Below are 20,897 nucleotides of genomic sequence, written 5' to 3'. Positions count from 1 at the left end.
CGGGTTGCGGTTCGACCTCCACAGCGAGCTCGGCTGACCTCGCGGCGACGAGGCGCGCCCGCTTTCGGACAGGGCGGTTCGGACTGGCAAGCTCAGCGTTGAGTGGCCACAGCAGCAGCAGCGCTTCGACGGGAGGAACGAGTGCCACCTCGTCTCGCATTTCGCACCCTCGGCCTTCTCAAAAGAGGGAGAGGAGAGCGAGAGCGACGTAAGTACGGACGTGCGAGACGTCGTACGACTGGTTCTGCGCGTACGCCAAGCGACGCGGTCGTTCGCGCCGCGTGGTGCATGTGCGACATCGAGAGATTGCCTGAGCGCAGCCGTGCTCGAGCGGGTGCAGCGGCTGCGCTGCTTCCAGCGCGCTTTTGCCAGGGCTTTGTCTGGCGTCCAAGCGGGAGCTTTTTCGGGGACGCGCAGACCAGAAGCGCGAGCGAGCACGTCAATCCCCGGACCGACGGCGCAAAGTGTAGCGGGGTCCGGAAGTGCCGGTCCGCGCGGGTCGAGCTCTCCCTCGGTGACGATTCGAGGCCGCTTTGGTCGCTCAGCTCGCCGTTTCTCCCGCCTCCCCTCTCACCTCCATCCGCTCCCGCCCAGCATGACCCTCGACGTCGAAAAGCAGGGCCCTCTGGATGACAGCTCGAGGAGGACGAGCAACACCGAGGTCGGCTCGGCTCCTCTCGCCCTTCGTCGCTCGTTGAGCCGCCACACCTACAAGGGCGGCGAGAAGACGCTCGCCAACAAGCCCGACGATGTCGATGCCGAGGTCTGGCTCGAGGCATCGAGCGTCGCCGGCATCAAGGAGCGCAAGGTGCGTCGCGAGCGGACCCTCCCTGCACCGCCTCCCTCGTTCGAGATTGAGCTGACCCTGTCCCTCCCCTCCCTGCAGCTCACCTGTGCGTCCTAGCCTCGCACGCACCTGCGCAGAGAGGACCGCAACCCCGTACTGACCCTTGGTGCCGCAAACAGGGTGGCAGGCGGCCGCGCTCCTCCTCACTGAATAGTGCGTTCCGCTCTCCCGTCTCTCGCTTCCGATGCCTCGCCCTGACTCTCTCTTCCGCAACAGTGTCGTCCTCGCCATCCTCAGCTTCCCGTACAGCTTCGCGACCCTCGGTGCGCCTCGGTCTCTCTTCGCCTCCTCGCCTCCTCCTCGCCTCCTCTCTGACAGTCTCCCGCGCATCCAGGCTACGCCGGCGGCACCCTCACGACGGTCATCGTCGGCATCTCGGTCTACTACACGAGCCTGCTCCTGTGGAGGTTCTGCGCGGCGCATCCCGAGGTCCGCGACGTGAGCCAGCATCTCTTCCTCCTTGCGCGGCGTCGGGGTCCGGACCAGCAGTCACTGACTCTCCCTACCCTCGTACAGATTGCCGACGCCGCGCAGGTGCTCTGCGGTGGGCGCCGCATCGGCTGGTACATCGGGTGCGCCTCGCATTCTCTCTCCCGTCCTCGCCCGGCCCACGACCTGACCAAGAGGATCTTGCAGCTTCTCCGCCCTCGCCCTCAATGCCTGGTGCATCATGGTGAGTGTCTCTCGTCGAGCAGTCGAGGAAGCGTTCCTCGCCCGGCCCAGGTCCGGGCGAACCAGACCATCTCACTGACTTTCGCTCCCCGTCTGCCTCTCTCTGCAGGGTCTGCACGCCGTCGCCGGTGCTACTGCGATTCAGACGATCCGTGACGGCAAGGAGGTCACGCTCGTGTGGGCTGTCGGTGCGTCCACCCCCTCTTGACCTTCTCAACGCGAGCGAGCCTGACTTTTCTCCCCCCTCGTCGTCCCTCGAGCAGGCCTCACCCTCATCATGTGGTTCTGCTCCAACATTCGCGACTTTAGCTCGATGACGGCGCTTGGCCTGGTGGCCGCCTTCACCATGTGCGTCGCGCCGCTCGGTCCTCTCCTCTCCTCTTCTCGTTCGAGCACTCACTGCCCTTGCCTCTGCGACAGGTGCGTCGCCGACACGCTCAACCTCTGCCCCACTCATCCCTCGAGCGCACACTGACCTCCCTGTCCCGACAGGTTCGTCGCCACCTTACTCGTGCTTGTCGGCCACGGCGTCCAGGACCACCCGTCCGGCTGGACCGAGGGCTTGCAGATCACGCACTCGGTCTGGGCGCCTGCGGGCACTACCTTCGTCGAAGGCATGAACGCTGTCTTGAACGTGCGTCCAAGTCTCGCGACCTCTACCGCGCGCGCCGAGCTGACTCTCCCTCTCTCGGACCACAGGTTGTCTGTGCGTCCCCTCGTTCGTCGCCCAGCCCCTTGACCCTGGCTGACTCGTTTCCGCACCTCCCGACAGATACTTTCGTCGGCCACGCCCTCATCCCCTCGTTCATCGGCGACATGGAGAAGCCGCAAGACTTCCCGAAGGCGCTCGGCATCTCGATGACGGCCCAGCTCGTTCTCTACACGATCACCGGCGCCGTCGTCTACCACTACACCGGTGCGCCTCTCTGCCTCCATCTCTCGAGCGAGCGACGAGCAGGCGACGCTGCGACCGCAAGGAGAACGCCGCACTGACCCCTTCTCTCGCGCAGGTACCGAGCTCACGACCGCCCCGGCCTACGGCTCCCTCATCTCGCGGTACGGCAAGCCTGCCGCCGGCCTCGTCCTGCCCACCATCGTCATTGTCGGCATCTTGTACTCGCTCGTCGTCTCGCGCGCCATCTTCTTCCAGATCTTCAAGGAGGGCTCGCGCCACCGCTCGTCGCACACGGTCAAGGGGTGGCTCGTCTGGTTCGCCATCGTCTTTGTCGGCTGGGCCATCTCGTTCATCATCGGCGAGGCCGTGCCCTTCTTCTCGGACCTCCTTTCCCTCATCAGCTCGCTCTTCTCCTCGGTGCGTCCCCTCTTTCCCCTCAACCATTTCGAGGGCAGGCCTGACACGTCGTCCTCCGCCACAGCACTTCGGCTACACGATGTGGGCTGCCGCCTGGTGGCAGATGAACAAGGGCCGCCGCACCGAGAGCCCGCGCAAGATTGTCGAGCTCTGCGTCATCGCCGTCATTTTCGTCGCCGGCATGTTCTTCTTCGGCGCCGGCACCTACGCCTCGGTGCAGAGCATCATCAACTCTTGTGCGTCCCACCTCTCGCGATCTCGTTCTCGCAAGCGCCCGAGCTGACCTCGCTCTCGCCGACTTTCCTCAGATGCGTTGGGCGCGGTCAAGAGTCCCTGTGCGTCTCTCCCTCTCTTTCCTCGTCGCTATCTCCCAGACTGACCTCTCTTTCCGTCCCAGTCACGCGCGCCAACACCGGCTTCGTCCTAGACAACTAGACGAGGAGCGCTCTCTCCCGCGCTCGACTTCCCTATTTGTGCCCGATACCCCTACAGCGTCGTCCCCTTCTCCTTCTCCCTTCTCCCGGACGTCCACATCTATGGACTGTAGAAAATAGAGCGAGCTCTGATGCTGGTATCACTGCGCTCGTCACGATTCCTCTCCCGAGAGCGAGTCGACCTTCTCAAATCGCGTGGAGCGAGGAAACGCTCGAGCGAGGGCGTGTGCGTGTCGCAAGCTACGTTCAAGCAATCCTTTCGTCGAGCAGAGCTAAGAGAGAGAGCAAGAAAGCCGACGACGGGCACGAGAGCAAGTCTCTCTCATCGACAACGACACAAACGAGGCCTCGAATGTGTTACAGTACTGCAGCAGGGGAGAACGCCGAGAGGAGAAGGGAAGGAGGAAGGGGACTACAAGGCATGTACAGCAGAGGGAGGAAGTCGACGACCCGGTCCGTCGCGCCTCGAGGAGGGGCGAGCGAGGCCGGCTAGAGCGCGTCACGCTGCAGGCCCTGCGGCATGGGCGGCACCGGCGGGACGGCGCTCATGCCCGATGGCGCCGAGGACGGGACGAGCCCGCCGTTGGCGTTGGCCTGCGTGTTGGCCGCGACGCGCTGCTCCTCGGTGAGCTCCGGCTCGTCGTCGTCCTCCTCGGCGTCGAGGAGCGCCTGCGCACGCTTCATTGCCGCCGCCTCGTTCGAGTAATGGCGGCCACGCTTCTTGGCAAACTCGCGGCGGTGCTCGATGGCTGTAGAAGGGAGGCAGAGCAGGTCAGTGGGTGGGCGCAGGCGACGACCGGGGGAGAGGGAGGGCGAGAGAGAGAGAGAGAGAAATGAGGACGCACTCTCCTCGTCATAGTCCTCCTCGTCGCTGTCGAGAGACGGGTCCTCGTCGTCCTGCATCGCCGACGAGCCGCCGGCGTGGGCGCGCGCGCTCGCGGCGAGGTCGCTGTTGCTGCGCTCGACGCGCACCATCTTCTCGCTCGCCTCGCTGCCGCGACGCACAGGCGAGGTCGGACCGCCGCCACCGGCCGCGTTGCCGTACGAGGTCGAGCCGAGCGAGATGCCGGGGATCTCTGCGGACGAGGTGGGGGATGGTCGCGTGAGCAGGTCGCTCGTCCGCCTCGTGTTGGGCGCACGAAGAGAGAAAGGGAGCGTGGGACGCACGGTCAAGGTTCATGACCTCGTCGGTCTCGGCGTTGTAGCGCACAAAGGGCGTCTTTGGCTCGTCAATCTTCATGGTCGAGTCGCGCTGGAGGTCGTTGAGCGAGAGGTTGGCCTCGTCCCACGCGAGCTGGTTCTGCTGGTGCTGGCGCTGGGCCGGCGTCAGGCTCGAGTCGGCGGGCGCAGAGGTGCCGTCTGGTGCAGGCTGGCCGGTCGGGGGCGAGCCAGCGACTCGGGTCGAGGAGGACGACGACGAGGCGCCGCCGCGCTTGAGGATGCCCTTGGGGCGGGTCGCCGACGAGTGCGACGGGGTGCGGTGAGGTGCAGAAGGTGCTGAGTCGACTTCCATGGCGGCAAATAGGTCGTAGACGAGGAGGAACGAGTTGAAAGCAGAGCGTCACCAGCTTCCCGAGGAGGGGGAGCAGTTGCTCGCTTCTCACGGCTCGCGGGGTCTGGCTACAGACCGGGTGCTCTTCATGACTACGTAGAAGGAATACTGGCTCTGCTCGCGCGACCCTTGAGCGAGCGAGAGCCGTCGTCCAAGTCGCGCGCCTGCCGGGCCACCGTTCGCTCGCATAGACTCTTGCCCGCCTCGCTACGAGCACGCGCCTGCGCCGTGCCCTGCTGCACAGTCGCCCGCATCCAACCACCCGCAGCGCGTCGCACTCGCGCGGCCTCCCGGGTCTGCGATGGCCGACGCGGCACAAGACCAACCTCCCCAGTCGGCCGCAAACAACCCCGGCCACGGCTCGTCCCCGGCGGTGCAGAACACGCCAGCAGTGCGCTCGAGCACACCGCCACAAGCCGGCCAAGGCGCCGCACCAGCCGCCGGTGCGACCGCGCCGCCCGCAGGCGACGAGGTCGACCGCTCGAGAACGCCCTCGCCGCCGTCTACGCGGCCCAGCCCGGCTCCGGGATCCGCTCCCGAGGGCAGCAGCTCTACCGGCGCAGGCGATCACGTCGTCCACCCGTCGCCCGACGCCTCGGCACCTAGCGCCTCCCCCTCGACCCCGACGCGCCTCCAGCCCTCGTCCCCCTCTACCGCACCTCCCGACACGCCCGAGTCGACCGAGCAGCACCTCGCGCAGCATGTCGGCTCCTCCCCAGCTTCCGTCGACGCCGCCCACTCGTCCCCCGCCTCGGCGCGCACCGCCTCCTCCCCCTCCTCGTCCGCCTCGCAATCGCCCAGCGGGCTGCCGCCGAGTCGTCGCGTCAAGGTCTACCGCCTCAAGGACGACGCGTGGATTGACCTCGGCACGGGCACCTGCTCGGGCGAGTTCATCTCGTCGTCGTCGTCGACGGCGGCGCAGGGCAACGACGCCGAGGGCGACGCGCGCATGGCGTCGTCGAGCGACGACGAGGAGGGTGCGTGGATCGTCGTGCGGCGCGAGAGGGTCAGGAGGGACCGAGGGCAGGACTCGCCGACGGGCAAGAAGGGCAAGGGCCGGGAGGAGGACGACGGGAGCGGCTCGCCCACCCAGGGCAAGTCGCCCTTGAAGGGCGCAGGGCGCCAGCTCGTCGAGGGCGGCGGAGCAGATGACGAGGACGAGGTGGACGAGGGCCCGCCGATCCTCAAGACGCGCGTCCAGCCGTATCCGCCCGGGTACCTCCCCGAGGACCTGCTCGACGAGGAGGAGATGACCTCGGTCGACGACAACGGCAACATGACGGTCGACGCCGGCGGCTACCAGCGTCAGCAGGACACGCTCATCGTGTGGACTGAGCGTACGGCGACCGAGGGCGACGAGGAGCAGGAGATGGCGCTCAGCTTTGCGACCCCGTCGGGCTGCGCCGAGATGTGGGAGTTTATCAAAGCCGCGCGTCGGTTCGCCGGTGCGTCTCCCTCGTCGTCCCTCTCCCCTTCTTGTTTCGAGCCTGACTGACCAGTACCGTACCGCCTGCAGCCGAGCAGCAGAGCCTCCTCCACTCGCCCTCCCCTTCCCCCTCCGAGGCCCTCTCTTCCCCTCGCCACGCACCCATGAGTGGCTCTGCGTCGGCCTCGCTCGCCAACTCGCTCCCCGAACCCGCCCTGAGCAACATCCCGCACCTCGAGAACGCCATCCGCCAGATGTCGCGCACCGCCGTTGGCCGCGAGCGCGCCGCGAGCGTCATCGTGCGCACGGGCTACATCGACAAGCTCTGCAAGGTGCAGCAGGAGGCCGAGGACCTCGAGAGCCTCGAGGACCTCCATGCGCTGTGCCGGGTCATGCAGGCGATCTGTGCGTCCTCGCTCTCGCTCTCGGACCCCGACCCGCACGGACCCAGCTCACCTCCTTGCGCCTCCTGCAGTCCTCCTCAACGACAACGCCATCTTCGAGCACGTCCTGCGCGACGACGTCATCCTCGGTGTCGTCGGCATGCTCGAGTGTGCGTCCTGGCTGCTCGTCAGGGGGGGCAGGAGAACCAGGCTGACCTCGCTCTCGACCCGCAGACGACCCCGACTTCCCGACTATGCGCGCCTCGTACCGCGAGCACCTCTCGTCCTCGACCGCCTTTATCCCTGTCGTCCCTCCCTCGCTCCTTCCCGGCACCCTCCTCGCCAAGATCCACCAGACGCATCGCCTTCACTACCTCAAGGACGTCGTCCTCGCCCGCATCCTCGAGGACTCGACCTTCTCGATGCTCAACTCGGCCATCTACTTCAACGAGGTCGACATCGTCAACGAGGTCGCCGCCGAGCGAGAGCTCGTGCGCGAGGTGTTCCGGGTCCTCGAGGACGACGAGGCCGCAGCCGTCGACGCGCCGCCGAGCGCCAAGGGCAAGGAGCGGGACCTCGCGCTCGGCCCCAAGCGCACGATCGGCCCTTCCCTCCCGTCCGACATCGCCGGCGGCTCGCCCGTGTCGAAACGGGCCCGCCTCGCCTCGCCTCCCCTTCCTCCTTCTTCCACCGACGCCACCACCGCCGCCGCCGTACCCTCGACCTCGAACCCGTCTGCGCCCCTCGACCCGGCATCACCAAGCGTCGCCGCTCGCAAGCTGCACGCGACCCTGTTCCTGCAGCAGCTGTCGCAGATGGCCAAGAACCTGCAGCTCGGCGTCCGCGCGCCGCTTTACAGGACGCTGTGCGACCGCGGCCTGCTCCCGGCGCTCGAGGGCGCGCTGCGCTTTGCCGCACGGGCGGGCGCGAGGCCGGGCGCGAGCGACGACGAGCGCGACGACGCGACCCGCATGCGGCAGGCGGCGCTCGGCGTGTGGATGTGCGTCGTCGACCTCGCGCCGCTCGAGGTGCGGGGCTACTGCCTGCGGCAGGGCAAGGAGCTCGAGAAGCGCGAGGAGGAGGAGACGGAGGCTGGGCGCGAGGGCGAGGACGCGGCGGCGGCGCTGGAGAGGGAGCTCGAGGAGGAGGGCAAGAGCGCCGAGGAGACCGAGAAGGACAAGCGGGACAAGGAGGAGCAGGAGACGAGGAGGACGTTGCTCGGGCTCCTGATCGGGACGCTCAAGGCGGAGCACGACCTCGGGCTCAAGGCCCAGCTCACCGAGGCGCTGCGAGTTCTCGTCGACGTGACGGGCGAGGGAGGCCCTCTCTCTGTGCGTCCTCGTCCTCCTTTCTCTCTCCCCTCTCTCTGTCGAGCGTCACTGACCCGTCGCCCTCACCCACAGGCACCGCCACGACTTCGCCAGGAGGACCCCGAGGCCGAGAAGTTCCTCCAGTACTTCTACGACCACTGCATGACCTCGCTCCTCGAGCCGCTCAGCAAGCTGCCCGACCTGTCGCCTTCTGGTCCGTTCCCTTCTCTCGTTCACGGGCCGTGTAGCACCCGAGACTGACCCCCTGCTTCGCAGATCCGCCTCTCGCCTTGTCGGCCGCCGACGTCGCCCTCCTCACCCACCTGTGCGACCTCCTGTGCTTCTTCGTCATCCACCACACGTTCCGGTCCAAGTACCTCATCCTGTCGTCGCCCGAGCTCGCCAAGGCCGTGTCGCGCATCGTCCGCCCTCGGCCTCGCCTCACCCGACACACGCACCTGCGCCTCGCCGCCCTGCGCTTCCTCCGGGCGTGCGTCGCCCGCAACGACGACTTCTACAACCGCTTCCTCATCAAGCACGACCTGTTACGGCCCGTCCTCGACACGGCCGACGAGGAGAAGAGCAAGGACAACCTGCTCGGCAGCGCGTGCCTCGACTTCTTCGAGTACCTGAGGACGGTGCGTCCCCTCTTCTCTTTTTCTTCGTCCTCGACACTCTGAGCGACCGTGACTGACGCGCCTGTGTGCCGGCAGTCCAACGCCAAGGCGCTCCTCAACCACCTCATGGACCGAGGAGGCGACGTCGTGCGCCGACTTGCCGCAGGAGACGGCTCGACCGCCCCTCTGCGCACGTTCGAGTCGCTCATCGCGCGATGGGAGATGAACAACGAGCCGCCGCCGTTGACGCTCGTGCAGGGCTCGGCGGGAGCGGGCGAGGGAGCGGCAACTGGTCCAGGTGGAGGCGCGACGTCCAGGTCCGTCCCGAACGCGATCTCTCTCCCTCTCGCACAGCGCTTTACTGACTCTTTCTCCTGTCGCAGCTCGATGCAGCGTCAAACGAGCCTGCCCGGGTGGACGCCGAGGCGCGAGCTCGAGGAGGAGTCGTACTTCAACACCTCGGACGACGACGACGACGACGAGCCGACTGCGCCTGTCCCCGACGAGACGGTCGCCCTCCTCGCCTCGGCGTCGTTCGGCTCGTCACGCCGCAAACGCGAGCCGACGAGCAACCCGGCCGGCGACAACGACCACTCGCCCAAACGCGTCAAGCTCGACGACGACGGCGACAAGCCGCTCTCGCACGACAAAATCCCGCTCGTCGACTACGCCGACGACGACGACGACGAGGACATGAAGCCCGCCACCGCCGAGGGCAATGTCGCGCCGGTCGCCGAGGCGGATCCGCCGCCGAGCGTCGACGTCGACGATGCAGGCTTGCTGGCGGGCGGCTTCATCCGCGAGCGCCGAGGCGCGCTCGACGCAGGCCCAGTCGCCGAGGCGGTCAAGGTCGAGGGCGACGCTGCGCCGCCACCAGGAGCAGGCACCAACGGCGCCGGCTCGTCCGACATCGTCAAGCACGAAGACGACGCGCCGTTCCTGCCTTCTCTCGGCGCCCTCAAGCGCAAGAAGGAGCAGGAGGACGACGACGGCGAGCTCGGCTTGCTCGCCAAGCGGCGCAGCCCATTCGGCGACACGGCGGGCGACCAGGGCAAGGACGTCAAGCCTGCCACCGACGCCGGCAAATCGCTCGGGTTCAGCTTCGGGCTCAAGAAGGCCGCCTCGCCACCTTCGTCGACCTCGTCGACGTCGACGTCGGGTGCGACGGTGCCGACGAGCAAGCCCGGCGGCTTCAAGATTGCGATCAGCGGGCTCAAGAGCAAGTTCACCGGCGGCGGCGGCGGCGGGAGCAGTCCGGGTGGCGGTGCGAAGGAGGACGCCAAGGGTTGAGCGCGGCTTGTTGTCGTCGACGTCGTCGAGCGCAGTGTTGCAACGCAGTAGATAGCTCGAGATCCGCGAGAGCAGGTCCAAGCGAGAGTCACGTGCGAGAAAGGGCGCGAGGTCGAGCTTGGAGGAGAGCGAGCGGGGCCGCCTCTCTCTCTCGCCCGCACCGCTCACGACGACCATGGCCAAGCGCAAAGCTGCTCAGACTGCACCTGCGCCTGCTGCCCCTACCGCCAAGCCGCCCGCAAAGAAGGCGCGCTTCTCCAACCCTCCTCCCCCTCCTCCCGCCGCGTCCAGCTCGACACCTCGAGCCAAGCCCAAGCAGAAGGGCAAGGCTGCCGCCTCTACCGCCGCAGCATCCGCACCTGGCGCCGTCAAGAACCCGGCCGCGCCCAAGCGCTTCACGGTCGCCGCGGGCTCGTACGAGCGCCTCCTGTACGGCCTCGAGTGCACCTTCGAGCCGGCGACCGGCACCGGCACCGACTTTGAGCTGTCGATCTCGCCCATCTTCTCGTTCCCGGCGCACCTGTCGAGCCTGAGAACGGTCGCGGCCAGCACCCTCACCCACGAGGGCACCGGCAGCGAGCGCAGGGTCGGCGGCAAGTACCTCGTCTCGGGCGGCAGCGACGAGATCATCAAGGTGTGGGACCTGCCGAGGCGCAAGGAGGTCGGGAGCCTCGAGGGAGACACGATTGGTGCGTCCTCCGCCCCCTTCTCCACCTCCGTCGCCGCCTCTCGAGGCGCGAACCCAACTGACCTTCTCGTCCGTCGCCATTCCTCCTCCCTCGCAGGCACCATCACCTGCATGCGCTTCGTCCCGCAGCGCAACATGCTCGCCGTCGCCTCGACCGACTCGACCATCGCCCTGTACCGCGTCCGCGACTGGATCCTCCTCCGTTCCCTCAAGGGCCACAAGGGCCGGGTCAACTCGTTCGACGCGCACCCAGACGGTCGTGTCGCGCTCAGCGTCGGCGTCGACAAGATGCTGCGCATGTGGGACCTCGTCGCTGGCAAGTCGGTGACGGCGATGAGGCTCGGAGGAGGTGCGTCCACTCTCTCCTCCTCGCGCCCGTCTGCCGCACGTTCTGACAGCTGGCTCCTCCTCGCGCGCAGAGGGCGACGTCGTGCGGTGGAACACGAACGGCAGCAAGTTCGCCGTCATCTGCGGGAGCGACTTGACCGTCTACGGCCTCGTGCGTCCACCACCTTCCTCCGCGTGCCTCTTTCCTCCCCAGGTCCTGTCACTGACACACCTCTCTCGTCTCGCAGGACATGTCGATCCACCACCTCCTCACCGCCAAGTCGCGCTTCCACGACGTCCGCTTCTGCTACTTCCCGCTCGACGCGACCGACCCGAACCAGCGCGAGTACCTCTTGGTCGCCTGCGAGGACGGCAAAGTGCGCGTCTTTGACGTCAGCAACCCCAACCCGATCACGATCGACGAGGACACGGACCTGGACGAGGTCGACCTGCCGTACCTGGACCCGGTCGCGCTCTTCTCGGGCCACTCGAACCGGTGCGTCCCGTCACTTTCACCTCCTTCCTCTCGAGCCCGACTGACCCACAGCCTGCTCTTCCACAGCGTCAAGCAGATGGACCTCCTCGAGGTGGCGCTCCCGACCGCTGAGCCGTCGTCGACCATGGTCCTCACGACCGTCTCGTCGGACGGCAAGATCAACATGTACGACCTCGCGCGCCTGCCTCGCGACGCGCCCGTTGCCGAGGACAAGGGCAAGGGCAAGAAGGCGACGAAGCCTGCCTCCGCCCCTGTCCCGGCCGACAAGCTTCCCGAGGTGCTGCCGAGCGCGACGTTCGACACGGACAAGACGCGCCTGACGTGCGTGACGGCTATCGGCATAGTCGAGAAGCGGGCCAGGACTGCCGGAGCGGACGGCGAGGCGCAGCAGGAGGAGGAGAGCAGCAGTGAGGACGACGAGGAAGGGAGCGACGAGGAGGAGCTGAGCGGGGAGGACGGCAGCGAGCTCGAGGTAGAAGGCGAGTCCGAGGACGAGGACGAGGAGGAAGAGGAGTTTGAGGGGATCGAGGAGGAGGACTAGACGGTGCAGGACATGCTCGTTTCCTCCAACTTTCGGCTTTGAGCGGTCCGAGAGACGGAGGAGACAAGTGAAGCGAGGCGCTCTGCGGGTGCGGGAAAGGACCTCTACGTTGGACACGGGAGCGGTGGGCCATGTTGCATTGCAGTCTCGGGCTGCATGGCCGGCAGGAAGCGCCACAGCGAGGTGAGAGGGACGAGGAGGGAGATGAAGCTGGCGGCCCCACTGCTCTCGCTCTCGCTCCACCACACACTGCTCACGCCCGGCTGCGTGCAGCTCGGCTATGGCCACCTCACGGCTCAAGCGCAAGCTCGACCAGGCCGACGACGGCCGGTACGGCAACCTCACCGAGAGCTTCGTCTCGGTCGGCACCGCCCTTCCCTCGCTCGCAGACCACAAGAAGGACACGAATGAGTTCGTCCCGCCGTGGGAGCAGAAGGTCTTCGATGAGCAGGGCAGGTCCGTCCTCTGTCCCCTGCCCTTGTGCCACTGTCCCTGGCCCGCGCTGACCTCCACCTCCTCCTCCTCCAGGCGGCGGTTCCACGGCGCGTTTACCGGCGGCTTCTCGGCGGGCTACTACAACAGCGCCGGCTCGAAAGAAGGCGAGTCCACCCCTCGACCGTACCTCGAGCCTGAGCGGGACTGACCATCTCCTCTCTCGCAGGATGGACGCCGTCGACCTTCAAGTCGTCGCGCGGCAACCGGGCTTCGCAGGACAACCGCACCGTCGCCGACGCAGCAAGACAGTTCATGGACGACGAGGTGCGCCCGCCGCCCCCTTGCAGCCTCGTTCGGACCGGACCTGACGCCTTTCCCTCCAGGACCTCGCCGAACTGGCCTCGGCGCGCACGCTCGAGACCAGCTCCGCGTACGCCTCTTCCTCTCGCCCACCTCAAGCGCAGCCATCAGCCTCGACCTACGACCCGCTGCTCGGCAACTTTGGCCCCCTGCTCGGCGCCTCGTCCGCCGCACCCGGCGCTGCAGCGCCCTCCTCATCCGCCTTCGACGACACGCTCGCGTCGCTCATCCAGCCTGCGTCCTCACGCGTCGGCCTCAAGCTCATGCGCAAGATGGGCTGGCGCGAGGGCCAGGGCGTCGGGCCGCGAGTGACGCACCGTCAGCGGCAGAAGCAGGCCGCCGAGCTCGGCGTGCGGCTCGACGCCGACGAGGGCGACGACGACGAGCTCGACAAGCACTACTACGCGCCGCTCGACCGCCCGCTCACGCTCGTCAAGGGTACGAGCGCGTCGATGGACAAAGGGTGGGGCTTGGGCTACCAGCCGAGCGCGAGCCTCGACCAGCGGCTCAAGCAGGACGGCGCCGCCTACTCGTCGTCGGCCCGAGCGCCGGCGTACGAGCTCGACGAGGAGGACGTGTACGGCGGGTCGGGCATGGGCGTCGGCGCGATGGGCGAGCGGCAGAAGCGGGCGATCGGCATCTACGACGAGGACGACGACGGCGACTCGTTCGGCTCGATGCGCTCGAGCCGGGACAAGCGACGTGAGCAGGTGCGTCTCTCTGTCCAGCCCAATCCCTCTCGTACTTCTCCCCCTCGCCCCAACACATTCGCGACCTCCTCGCGCCGTCCAAGTCGAGGTTCACAAACTGACATTGCCTCCCTTCCTCGCAGCCCAAACGCTCCGTCGCCGCCAAGGAGAGCTTCTTCGACGGCACGCAGGTCTTACCCGGCTTCAAGCTCCACCGCGAGCCCGTCGCCGGCCCCTCGCAGTACGTCCTCGTCACGCTTTATTCACGCGCTCGCGTCCCGGGACTAAACCTTTGGTTTCTGCAGGTCGCACGTTCCGCCTCCTCCGCCGCCAGGCTGGCGACCCGACCCGTCTCGGCTGTGGAAGGAGAACCAGTCGCCGCCGGGCGCGCACGACATCAAGGGCAAGGGCAGGCAGCTCGACGCGGACGAGGTGCGCCCGCCGTCCTCTTCTCTCTTTCGCGCTGTCAGTCAAGAGACTGACTTGCCCATCTCGCGCAGCGTGGATCCCTTCTCGGTGAGCGGCAGCCCGCTCCTCCGCCCGACCTCCCCAAGTCGGTTTTCGACTACCTGTCCGCCAAGAGCCGCGAGCGGCTTGCCTCCCTCACGAGCGCACCCGGCGGCGGCCCTCCCTCATCCGGCGCAAACGCTTCAGCCTCGTCGACGACCGCGCCGTCCATGCCCGAGCCCGACGAGGCGTTGTTCGTCCCTCCTCTCGACCGTCCGACCGCCCAAGCCGCCCTGCGCGGCTTCCAGCCCTACTCGGCCGCCTCGACGTCGCCCGACCCCGTCAAGCAGGCGCGTTACACGCTCTACCTCCAGTACCAGGCGTCGGGCGAGGCCACCTCGACCTCGTCGCCGTTCGGCCCTCGCACGGTCCCCTCGTCGGGTCGGCAGCAAACCGTCGCCGAGCTCAACCGCGAGCTGTCCGAGTACGCCCAGTCGGCGCGCGTCTTCAAGCCCGTCGGCGGCATGCTCGGCTCGCGGTTCCAGTCGAGCGTGAGCGCGTCGCTCGACATGCCCAAGGTCGAGCCGGGCCTGTACCAGCCGCCGCCCAAGGCCGCCAAGACGGGCAACGCCGTCAAGGACGTCTATGGCGACGCCTCTTCGTCATCGACCAACGACCCGCCTCGTCTCCCCGAGCCAGAGCTCACCCCGGCGCAGCAGGCTGCACGAGCCGGCAACTTTGGCCCGGGCACGACACGCACGACGCGGCCCTTCCGCCCGGCCAAGCTCCTCTGCAAGCGCTTCGGCGTCCGCGACCCGAACGAGAACGCGTCAGGCGTCGAGTCGGACGGCGTCGGCGGCGCCTGGGGCGAGGCGACGGCCATGGGCTGGGGCGGCGCAGGAACGGGCTCGGCGCAGGGCGCCGCACAGCCGGTCGGCGAGGGTGCGCTCGACGAGATGATGCGCAGCGCCGGCTTCAAGCGGTTCCAGGCGGCGGCGCAGGAGGAGGCGAGCGTCGGCGAGGACGCGCCCGAGGTCGCCAAGGGCGCCTTCGAGACGCGGTCCGCCGGCGGCGGCGAGGCCGGCACCTCTCGCCGCAAGGTGCCGCCGACGATCGAGACGGTCGGGTACGGCGACGACGAGGAGCAGGGCAAGGAGATCCTCGAGGAGAAGCGCGCGCCGCAAGACATCTTCGCGGCCATCTTTGCCGACAGCGACGACGACGACGACGGCGACGACGACAACGACAACGACAACGACGATGACGACGACGAGCCTGCGCCGGCCGTCGTGCTGTCCGTCGACCCTGTCCACCCCGCCGCCGCATCGACCACCTCCGCCGACCCCTTCGCGCCTGCACCCGCTCCCGCACCAGTGCCCGCTGCTCGTGCCCACGACGAGCCGCCTATCCCTCTCTCCCTCGACACCCTCACGTCCTACAAGCCCGCCTTCGTCCCGACATCGTCGCGCACGAGCAGCGACAAGAAGGACGAGGCCGACAAGGAGCGCGACAAGAAGAAGCGGGACAAGAAGCGCCGGGCCACCGTCGGGCTCAGCTTCGACCTCGACGAGGGCGGCGAGGACGATGCGGCGGCGGCGGCGAAAAAGAAGCCTCGCCGGGAGAAGGACCGGGGCAGGGAGAAGGAGAAGGGCGAGGACAGACGGCCAAAGCGCGACGAGACGGAGCACAGGCCTGCTCGAATCGTCGAGGACGACGAGTGGGCAGAAGCGCCTAGCCGAGTGCACCCGGACGTGCTCGCCGCCGTGGGGGGGCCGGCGGCCAGCACGAGGCGCGACGAGCCGGCGGTGCAGCGGGACGAGGCGCCGGCGCAGGGACGCAGCGGGAGGATGAAGGCGGCCGACCTGTACTGAACAATGTGCAACGTCGACAGTCCCTCTCTCTTCGGCGAGCGATTCGGGCCGCCGAAAGCGAAGAGAGGCTCGAGTGTCGGCTCGAGCGCTCGCTCTCAGACTTGAGCTTCTCGGTTTCGAGAGAAGTAGGTGAGGGACAGGTTCTAGACGTCGAGTATCCGTCTCAGCAAGGACCGTGAGAGCGGCGGAACCCGGGATTTAACTACTCTCGAGGAGTTACAGCGTCCCGCCGCTACCTTCTCTTGCTCGACGAGGTCAACTTCTCGGTTTCGAGAGAAGTAGGTGAGGGACAGGTTCTAGAAGTCGAGTATCCGTCTCAGCAAGGACTGTGAGAGCGGCGGAACCCGGGATTTAACTACTCTCGAGGAGTTACAGCGTCCCGCCGCTACCTTCTCTTGCTCGACGAGGTCAACTTCTCGGTTTCGAGAGAAGTAGGTGAGGGACAGGTTCTAGAAGTCGAGTATCCGTCTCAGCAAGGACTGTGAGAGCGGCGGAACCCGGGATTTAACTACTCTCGAGGAGTTACAGCGTCCCGCCGCTACCTTCTCTTGCTCGACGAGGTCAACTTCTCGGTTTCGAGAGAAGTAGGCGAGGGACAGGTTCTAGACGTCGAGTATCCGTCTCAGAAAGGACTGTGAGAGCGGCGGAACCCGGGATTTAACTACTCTCGAGGAGTTACAGCGTCCCGCCGCTACCTTCTCTTGCTCGACGAGGTCAACTTCTCGGTTTCGAGAGAAGTAGGCGAGGGACAGGTTCTAGACGTCGAGTATCCGTCTCAGCAAGGACCGTGAGAGCGGCGGAACCCGGGATTTAACTACTCTCGAGGAGTTACAGCGTCCCGAAGCTACCTTCTCTCGCTCGACGAGGTCAACTTCTCGGTTTCGGGCGAGATCCTTCCTGCGGCGACAGTCCTCGATAGCGCGAACAGCTAGGCTCGACCCGTCGAGCGGGCCATTCGCGACCCTCGAGCCCGAAGCACAGATGCGCGGACCGTGCGTTTGAGAAGGTCGACCAGGTTCCGAAGCGCCCTGCTCTGCCAGACGCGTCCGCTCTCAGCTGCTCGTTCGCGCACGCTCAACAAACGATAGCGCGAACAGCTAGGCTCGACCCGTCGAGCGGGCCATTCGCGACCCTCGAGCCCGAAGCACAGATGCGCGGACCGTGCGTTTGAGAAGGTCGACCAGGTTCCGAAGCGCCCTGCTCTGCCAGACGCGTCCGCTCTCAGCTGCTCGTTCGCGCACGCTCAACAAACGACGTAACAGCGACCCGGCACTCGCGCGAGTCGCACCGACTCGGGAGCTCTCGAGCAGGGGAGAGCTTCTTTGCTCTCACGAGGGCGACGACGGCGGATCGATAGAATCGTGCGTTGCGCTCTTCGAGGCTCAAGATGCTACAGGTACAGACTATGTGTAGAGGAGAGAGGGGGGGAGCTAGAAGGCCGGGACGAGGGTGCAGGAGGAACGGCCGGCAGAGCGGGCGCGGAAGGGCGTCTGCTCGAGAGGACCATGCGGGCCGAGCGGTCGAGCGCTCACATGCCCTGGTCGATGCCCTTGGGGCTCGGGACCTCGTTGCCGATGCCGCCGCCGAGGCCGCCCTCGATGCCGTGACCGAGCGGCGCCTCCTTGTCGCCCGTCGGCTCGGGCGCTGCAGAGCCGAACGAGACGGCGTCGTCGAACGCGTCGCCGTACGGTCGAGGGCCGAGAAGGGCAATCATGTCGCTCCTGTGAGGGGTGGACGAAGGTGTCGTCGTCAGGCGAGGAAGGGGAAATGAGGTGAGGGAGAGAAAGTGAGGGCGCACCGGCTGAGGACCTCCTTGTCGAGCAGGACGCGCGCCACCTTGTCGACCTGCTCCTTCTTCTCGGTGAGGAGGTCGTGGCACCGCTGGTGCGCGCGACGAACCATCGAGCGGACCTCGTCGTCGATGAGCTGCGCCGTCTTCTCCGAGAACGGCTTCTGGAACGACTCCTGGTCCTGGCGGTACGACAACGGGCCGACGGCCGGGTTCATGCCGTCTGTGTCGTCGTCGTCGTCGTAGGAGAGGTGACAGTGGGCGAGACGAGAGACGACAGGCGAGAAAGGGGGGAGGAGTAGAAGGAGGAGACGGTCAGTTCTCCGATCGACAATCGACCGGGCCACCGACAGAGACAGAGAGTGAGAGAGAGAGAGACAGGGACGCACAGTTGGCGATGACCTCCATGGCCATCCTCGTCACCTTCTGCAAGTCGTCCTGGGCGCCCGTCGTGATCCGCTTGAAGAAGATCTCCTCGGCGACGCGCCCGCCGAGCGTCATGCACATGCGGTCGACGAGCTGCTCGGTCGTGTACAGGTACCGCTCTTTGGGCAAGTACTGTGCGTAGCCGAGCGCGCCGACACCTCGAGGGACGATCGAGACCTGCATGGCGAAGGCGAAGGCGAGGGGGCGAGCAGGGCAGGGCGAGGTGGACGAGGGACGAGTAGGGGGGACGCGAGCACGACACGGTGCCACGAGACGAGACGAGAAGGCGACGACGTCGAGGAGAAGAGAGAGGCGCCGTCGAGAGAGAGAGAGAGAGAGGCGTTGAGAGGGTTGGGAAGGAGGATCGGGAAGGGAGACAAGGTCAGCTCGGTGAACCTGCTGCACGCCTCCCTCGCCAAGAAGATTAGGCTCGGACGCACCTTGAGGAGCGGGTCGGCCCACTCGACCAACCACCCGCACACGGCGTGACCGGCCTCGTGGTACGCGACCGTCTTCTTCTCGTCCTTGTCGAGGACCCGGCTCTTGTAGACCGACCAACAGCGTTGCACGAGTGTACAACGAGTCGTCGTCCGACCTGCACCGTACCACGTCCCTCGCCCGACCCTCTCCCTCGCACTCACTCGCCTCGAACCTCCCTCGCGTCGCCCCACCGGCCCCTCCTGATCCCGCTCCCGCACCGCCGCACGAGCGCGCCAAACGCGATCGGGCCAACGATGGTGCACAGCGCGACGGCCCAGATGCCGACGAGGTACGAATCCTCGGCGAGGACGGGCGTCGACGCGCTGCCGGTCGCGGCCGACTCGGTCGCAGACGAGTAGGCGAGCTGCAGGACGAGGATCTGCGTGCGGGGAGAGGCGAGCAGGGAACGGGAAGACGAGTCAGTCTGATTCGACGGCTGCAGGGAGTGGCGGAGAGAGAGGAACGAGAGGGAAAGGGAGAGAGAGAGAGAAATGGAGGACGCACGCCGATTTCGCCGCGCGCAACGAGCGCGAGCCCGACAAACGCTGCGGCAGGCAGTGCCTCGTTCAATAACGAGCCACCTTGTGCGCCTGCGCCGCTGTCGCCAACAGCGCTGCTGAGCGACGCTGGCCGACCGACCTTCTCGGCGGCGGTGCTCGCCCCGGCGCCTGCGCCTTGCTCGCGCTCGCGCTCGCCGACACGCTCGTGCGCCCGCGTCGCCTCGTCCCGGCCCGCCCTGCACCCACGCAGCACATCGACGACGAGGATGGGCGCGCCGGCGACGACCTTGCCGAGCGTCATGAGGACGGCGTAGACGATGCCGCGCCAGATGCGGGCGCCGGTCCACAGGTCGAGGAACGGGAGCGAGAAGCCGATGGAGGCGAAGAAGAGTGGGACGAGAACCTGTGTGCGGCGAGAGGCCGGATGAGTGGGCGCGGCGAGAGGAGGAGGAAGGGTCGGGAGGAGAAAGAGGGACGCACGTGCTCCTGGATCGGGACGAGCCACAGCTCCCAGCAAACGACGAACGAGATGGACGAGGTTGGCGACGGGAGCGCTGACAGGAAGGCGCCGGCGAGGAAAGCTCCGAGGAGCATCGTCGTGCCGGCAAAGTAGGCGCTGCAACGGTAACGAGGTCAGTGATGGTCGCTCGACACCCGCCCCTGCCTCGCGCGAGAGTATGAGTGAGGGACGCACATGCTGAGGAACGCGCACAGGACGGCGACGCCGAGGAAAAGCTCGCCGCTGCGCCCGCCGCTCTCGACGACCTTCTCAACTCGCCGAGTCCGGAACAGAGGCACGAAGATCCATCTCGTCACGACGGGCGTCACGACAGCCATGGCGACGCTCGCGACGACGGCGCGGCCGATCGTCCAGCCGAGCCCGCCGCTGCCGCCTTGACCCGAGGCGAGCGACTGGATGACCGACAGGAGGACGAGTGCGACGACGTCGTCGATGAGGGCGGCGCCCTTGAGGATCTCGCCGACGGCGGTCGTGCTCAGCTCGGGGCCGGACGAACGCAGGACGAAGAAGGTCTGTGTGCGCGAGAGAGGGCGGGCTGTCAGTGAGGGGACGACGGCGGGAACGGGTCGGGACGCCGGCACAGATGGCGGCGAGGCTCTTTCGAGTCTCGACGCTCCGATCGGTGCTCGAGAGCGGAGGAGAGAGAGAGAGAGAGAAGAGGACGCACAGTGCCGAGCGACGTCGAGGCCAAAGCGCTGCCGGCGGTAAAGGCCTCGAGCGGCGGGTAGTTGAAGGTGGCGGCCGAGAAAAGGGCGAACGTGAAGGCGAGCGGGACGAGGATGCCGACGAGGGCGACGACGAGGGCCATGGGCAGTTGCGGGAGGAACGTCTTGGGCTGGAGCATGAGGCCGCCTTCGAAGCTGTCGCGCGAGGGAGGGGTCAGTGCGCGTGCCCAAGATCGAGAGAGAGGACGGGCGAGGGTGCGCACACGATGAGGACGAGACCGATGTAGCCTATGACGAGGAAGGTCTGCATCCACGCGACGTCGAGGAGCTTGGCGACGGGGCCATAGACGATGCCGACGGCGACCTCGCCGAGGAGACCTGCGCCGACGAGGCGGTTTGCGAGGTTGCGGGCGACCTGGGCGAGGTAGAGGAACGAGACGACGATGGCGAGGTCTACGAAGCCCGGCTCGTGGTACAGGAGGGTGCCGGGCGGGGCGGTCGATGAGTCGGACGTGGCGGCGGCATCACGACGAGCGAGTGCGGCGTGGGGCGAGGGCGAAGTGGTGGTGGACGAGGTCGAGCTGGGAGTAAAGCTCGAGGGATCGAACCTCATGCATCGGCGAGGATGCGAGCTGGGAGGGAAGGTGGAGGAGGAGGAGGAGGAGGGGGACCGGCGGCGGTGGACGGGGGCGAGTGGGCGATTTCGAGCTGTGCAGGGCGTAGCTCAGCAGAGGAGCCAGGCAGGAGCTGGTGCGCGTCTGAGGGAGAGCGAGAGGCGCCAAGGCCAGACGATCTTGTCGCCGCGAGGGGGGGGGGGGGG

The 20,897-nt window shown here is 67.2% G+C and overlaps 6 protein-coding genes across 6 annotated transcripts; 4 read left to right on the top strand and 2 right to left on the bottom strand.

The window, feature by feature from the left end:
* The first annotated feature begins 588 nt into the window (after positions 1-588).
* Positions 589-3,425, top strand: RHOBADRAFT_65839 (uncharacterized protein). The gene is made up of 16 exons (XM_018418788.1): positions 589-808; positions 887-893; positions 967-1,000; positions 1,064-1,110; positions 1,182-1,285; positions 1,364-1,419; positions 1,484-1,520; positions 1,629-1,707; positions 1,780-1,867; positions 2,012-2,153; positions 2,219-2,225; positions 2,292-2,435; positions 2,530-2,831; positions 2,896-3,067; positions 3,140-3,166; positions 3,229-3,425. Exons 1-16 carry the CDS (start codon positions 596-598, stop codon positions 3,264-3,266), a joined length of 1,497 nt encoding a protein of 498 aa, XP_018274054.1. The 5' UTR covers positions 589-595; the 3' UTR covers positions 3,267-3,425.
* Positions 3,426-3,598: 173 nt separating this feature from the next.
* Positions 3,599-4,778, bottom strand: RHOBADRAFT_50527 (uncharacterized protein; the record flags this gene model as incomplete). Its single annotated transcript, XM_018415365.1, has 3 exons — positions 3,599-4,014; positions 4,111-4,341; positions 4,433-4,778. The coding sequence occupies 3 exons, from the start codon at positions 4,776-4,778 to the stop codon at positions 3,755-3,757; spliced, it is 837 nt and encodes a 278-aa protein (XP_018274053.1). The 3' UTR covers positions 3,599-3,754.
* A 340-nt stretch (positions 4,779-5,118) lies between these two features.
* On the top strand, positions 5,119-9,903 carry RHOBADRAFT_50526 (uncharacterized protein; the record flags this gene model as incomplete). Its single annotated transcript, XM_018415364.1, has 8 exons — positions 5,119-6,262; positions 6,334-6,648; positions 6,719-6,796; positions 6,861-7,957; positions 8,030-8,150; positions 8,213-8,574; positions 8,650-8,870; positions 8,937-9,903. 8 exons carry the CDS (start codon positions 5,119-5,121, stop codon positions 9,841-9,843), a joined length of 4,245 nt encoding a protein of 1,414 aa, XP_018274052.1. The 3' UTR covers positions 9,844-9,903.
* A 115-nt stretch (positions 9,904-10,018) lies between these two features.
* RHOBADRAFT_50525 (uncharacterized protein) lies at positions 10,019-11,922 on the top strand (the record flags this gene model as incomplete). Its single annotated transcript, XM_018415363.1, has 5 exons — positions 10,019-10,532; positions 10,629-10,880; positions 10,951-11,030; positions 11,107-11,354; positions 11,421-11,922. The coding sequence occupies 5 exons, from the start codon at positions 10,019-10,021 to the stop codon at positions 11,893-11,895; spliced, it is 1,569 nt and encodes a 522-aa protein (XP_018274051.1). The 3' UTR covers positions 11,896-11,922.
* A 228-nt stretch (positions 11,923-12,150) lies between these two features.
* RHOBADRAFT_50524 (uncharacterized protein) lies at positions 12,151-15,727 on the top strand. Its single transcript, XM_018415362.1, has 8 exons — positions 12,151-12,351; positions 12,424-12,498; positions 12,557-12,578; positions 12,640-12,654; positions 12,714-13,400; positions 13,523-13,620; positions 13,685-13,811; positions 13,880-15,727. Exons 1-8 carry the CDS (start codon positions 12,176-12,178, stop codon positions 15,695-15,697), a joined length of 3,018 nt encoding a protein of 1,005 aa, XP_018274050.1. The 5' UTR covers positions 12,151-12,175; the 3' UTR covers positions 15,698-15,727.
* Positions 15,728-17,225: 1,498 nt separating this feature from the next.
* Positions 17,226-17,993, bottom strand: RHOBADRAFT_10743 (uncharacterized protein; the record flags this gene model as incomplete). The annotated part of the gene is made up of 3 exons (XM_018412004.1): positions 17,226-17,418; positions 17,496-17,709; positions 17,876-17,993. 3 exons carry the CDS (start codon positions 17,991-17,993, stop codon positions 17,226-17,228), a joined length of 525 nt encoding a protein of 174 aa, XP_018274049.1.
* Positions 17,994-20,897: the final 2,904 nt, after the last annotated feature.

This window comes from Rhodotorula graminis, assembly GCF_001329695.1.
Source record: "Rhodotorula graminis WP1 unplaced genomic scaffold RHOBAscaffold_1, whole genome shotgun sequence".
Lineage (NCBI taxonomy): Eukaryota > Fungi > Basidiomycota > Microbotryomycetes > Sporidiobolales > Sporidiobolaceae > Rhodotorula > Rhodotorula graminis.
Note: the sequence above shows the minus strand (reverse complement) of the source record. Positions and strands in the feature narration are given on the sequence as shown.

What these genes read in the sequence shown, in the direction of transcription:
- RHOBADRAFT_50524 (XM_018415362.1), top strand. Translation starts at nt 12,176, where the DNA reads ATGGCCACCTCACGGCTCAAGCGCAAGCTCGACCAGGCCGACGACGGC. An exon ending in GCCGGCTCGAAAGAAGGCGA is followed by an intron (nt 12,499 to 12,556) that starts GTCCACCCCTCG and finishes CCTCTCTCGCAG; the next exon opens with GATGGACGCCGTCGACCTTC. An exon ending in GGCAGCTCGACGCGGACGAG is followed by an intron (nt 13,812 to 13,879) that starts GTGCGCCCGCCG and finishes CATCTCGCGCAG; the next exon opens with CGTGGATCCCTTCTCGGTGA.
- RHOBADRAFT_65839 (XM_018418788.1), top strand. Translation starts at nt 596, where the DNA reads ATGACCCTCGACGTCGAAAAGCAGGGCCCTCTGGATGACAGCTCGAGG. An exon ending in TCAATGCCTGGTGCATCATG is followed by an intron (nt 1,521 to 1,628) that starts GTGAGTGTCTCT and finishes CTCTCTCTGCAG; the next exon opens with GGTCTGCACGCCGTCGCCGG. An exon ending in TCAGCTCGCTCTTCTCCTCG is followed by an intron (nt 2,832 to 2,895) that starts GTGCGTCCCCTC and finishes CCTCCGCCACAG; the next exon opens with CACTTCGGCTACACGATGTG.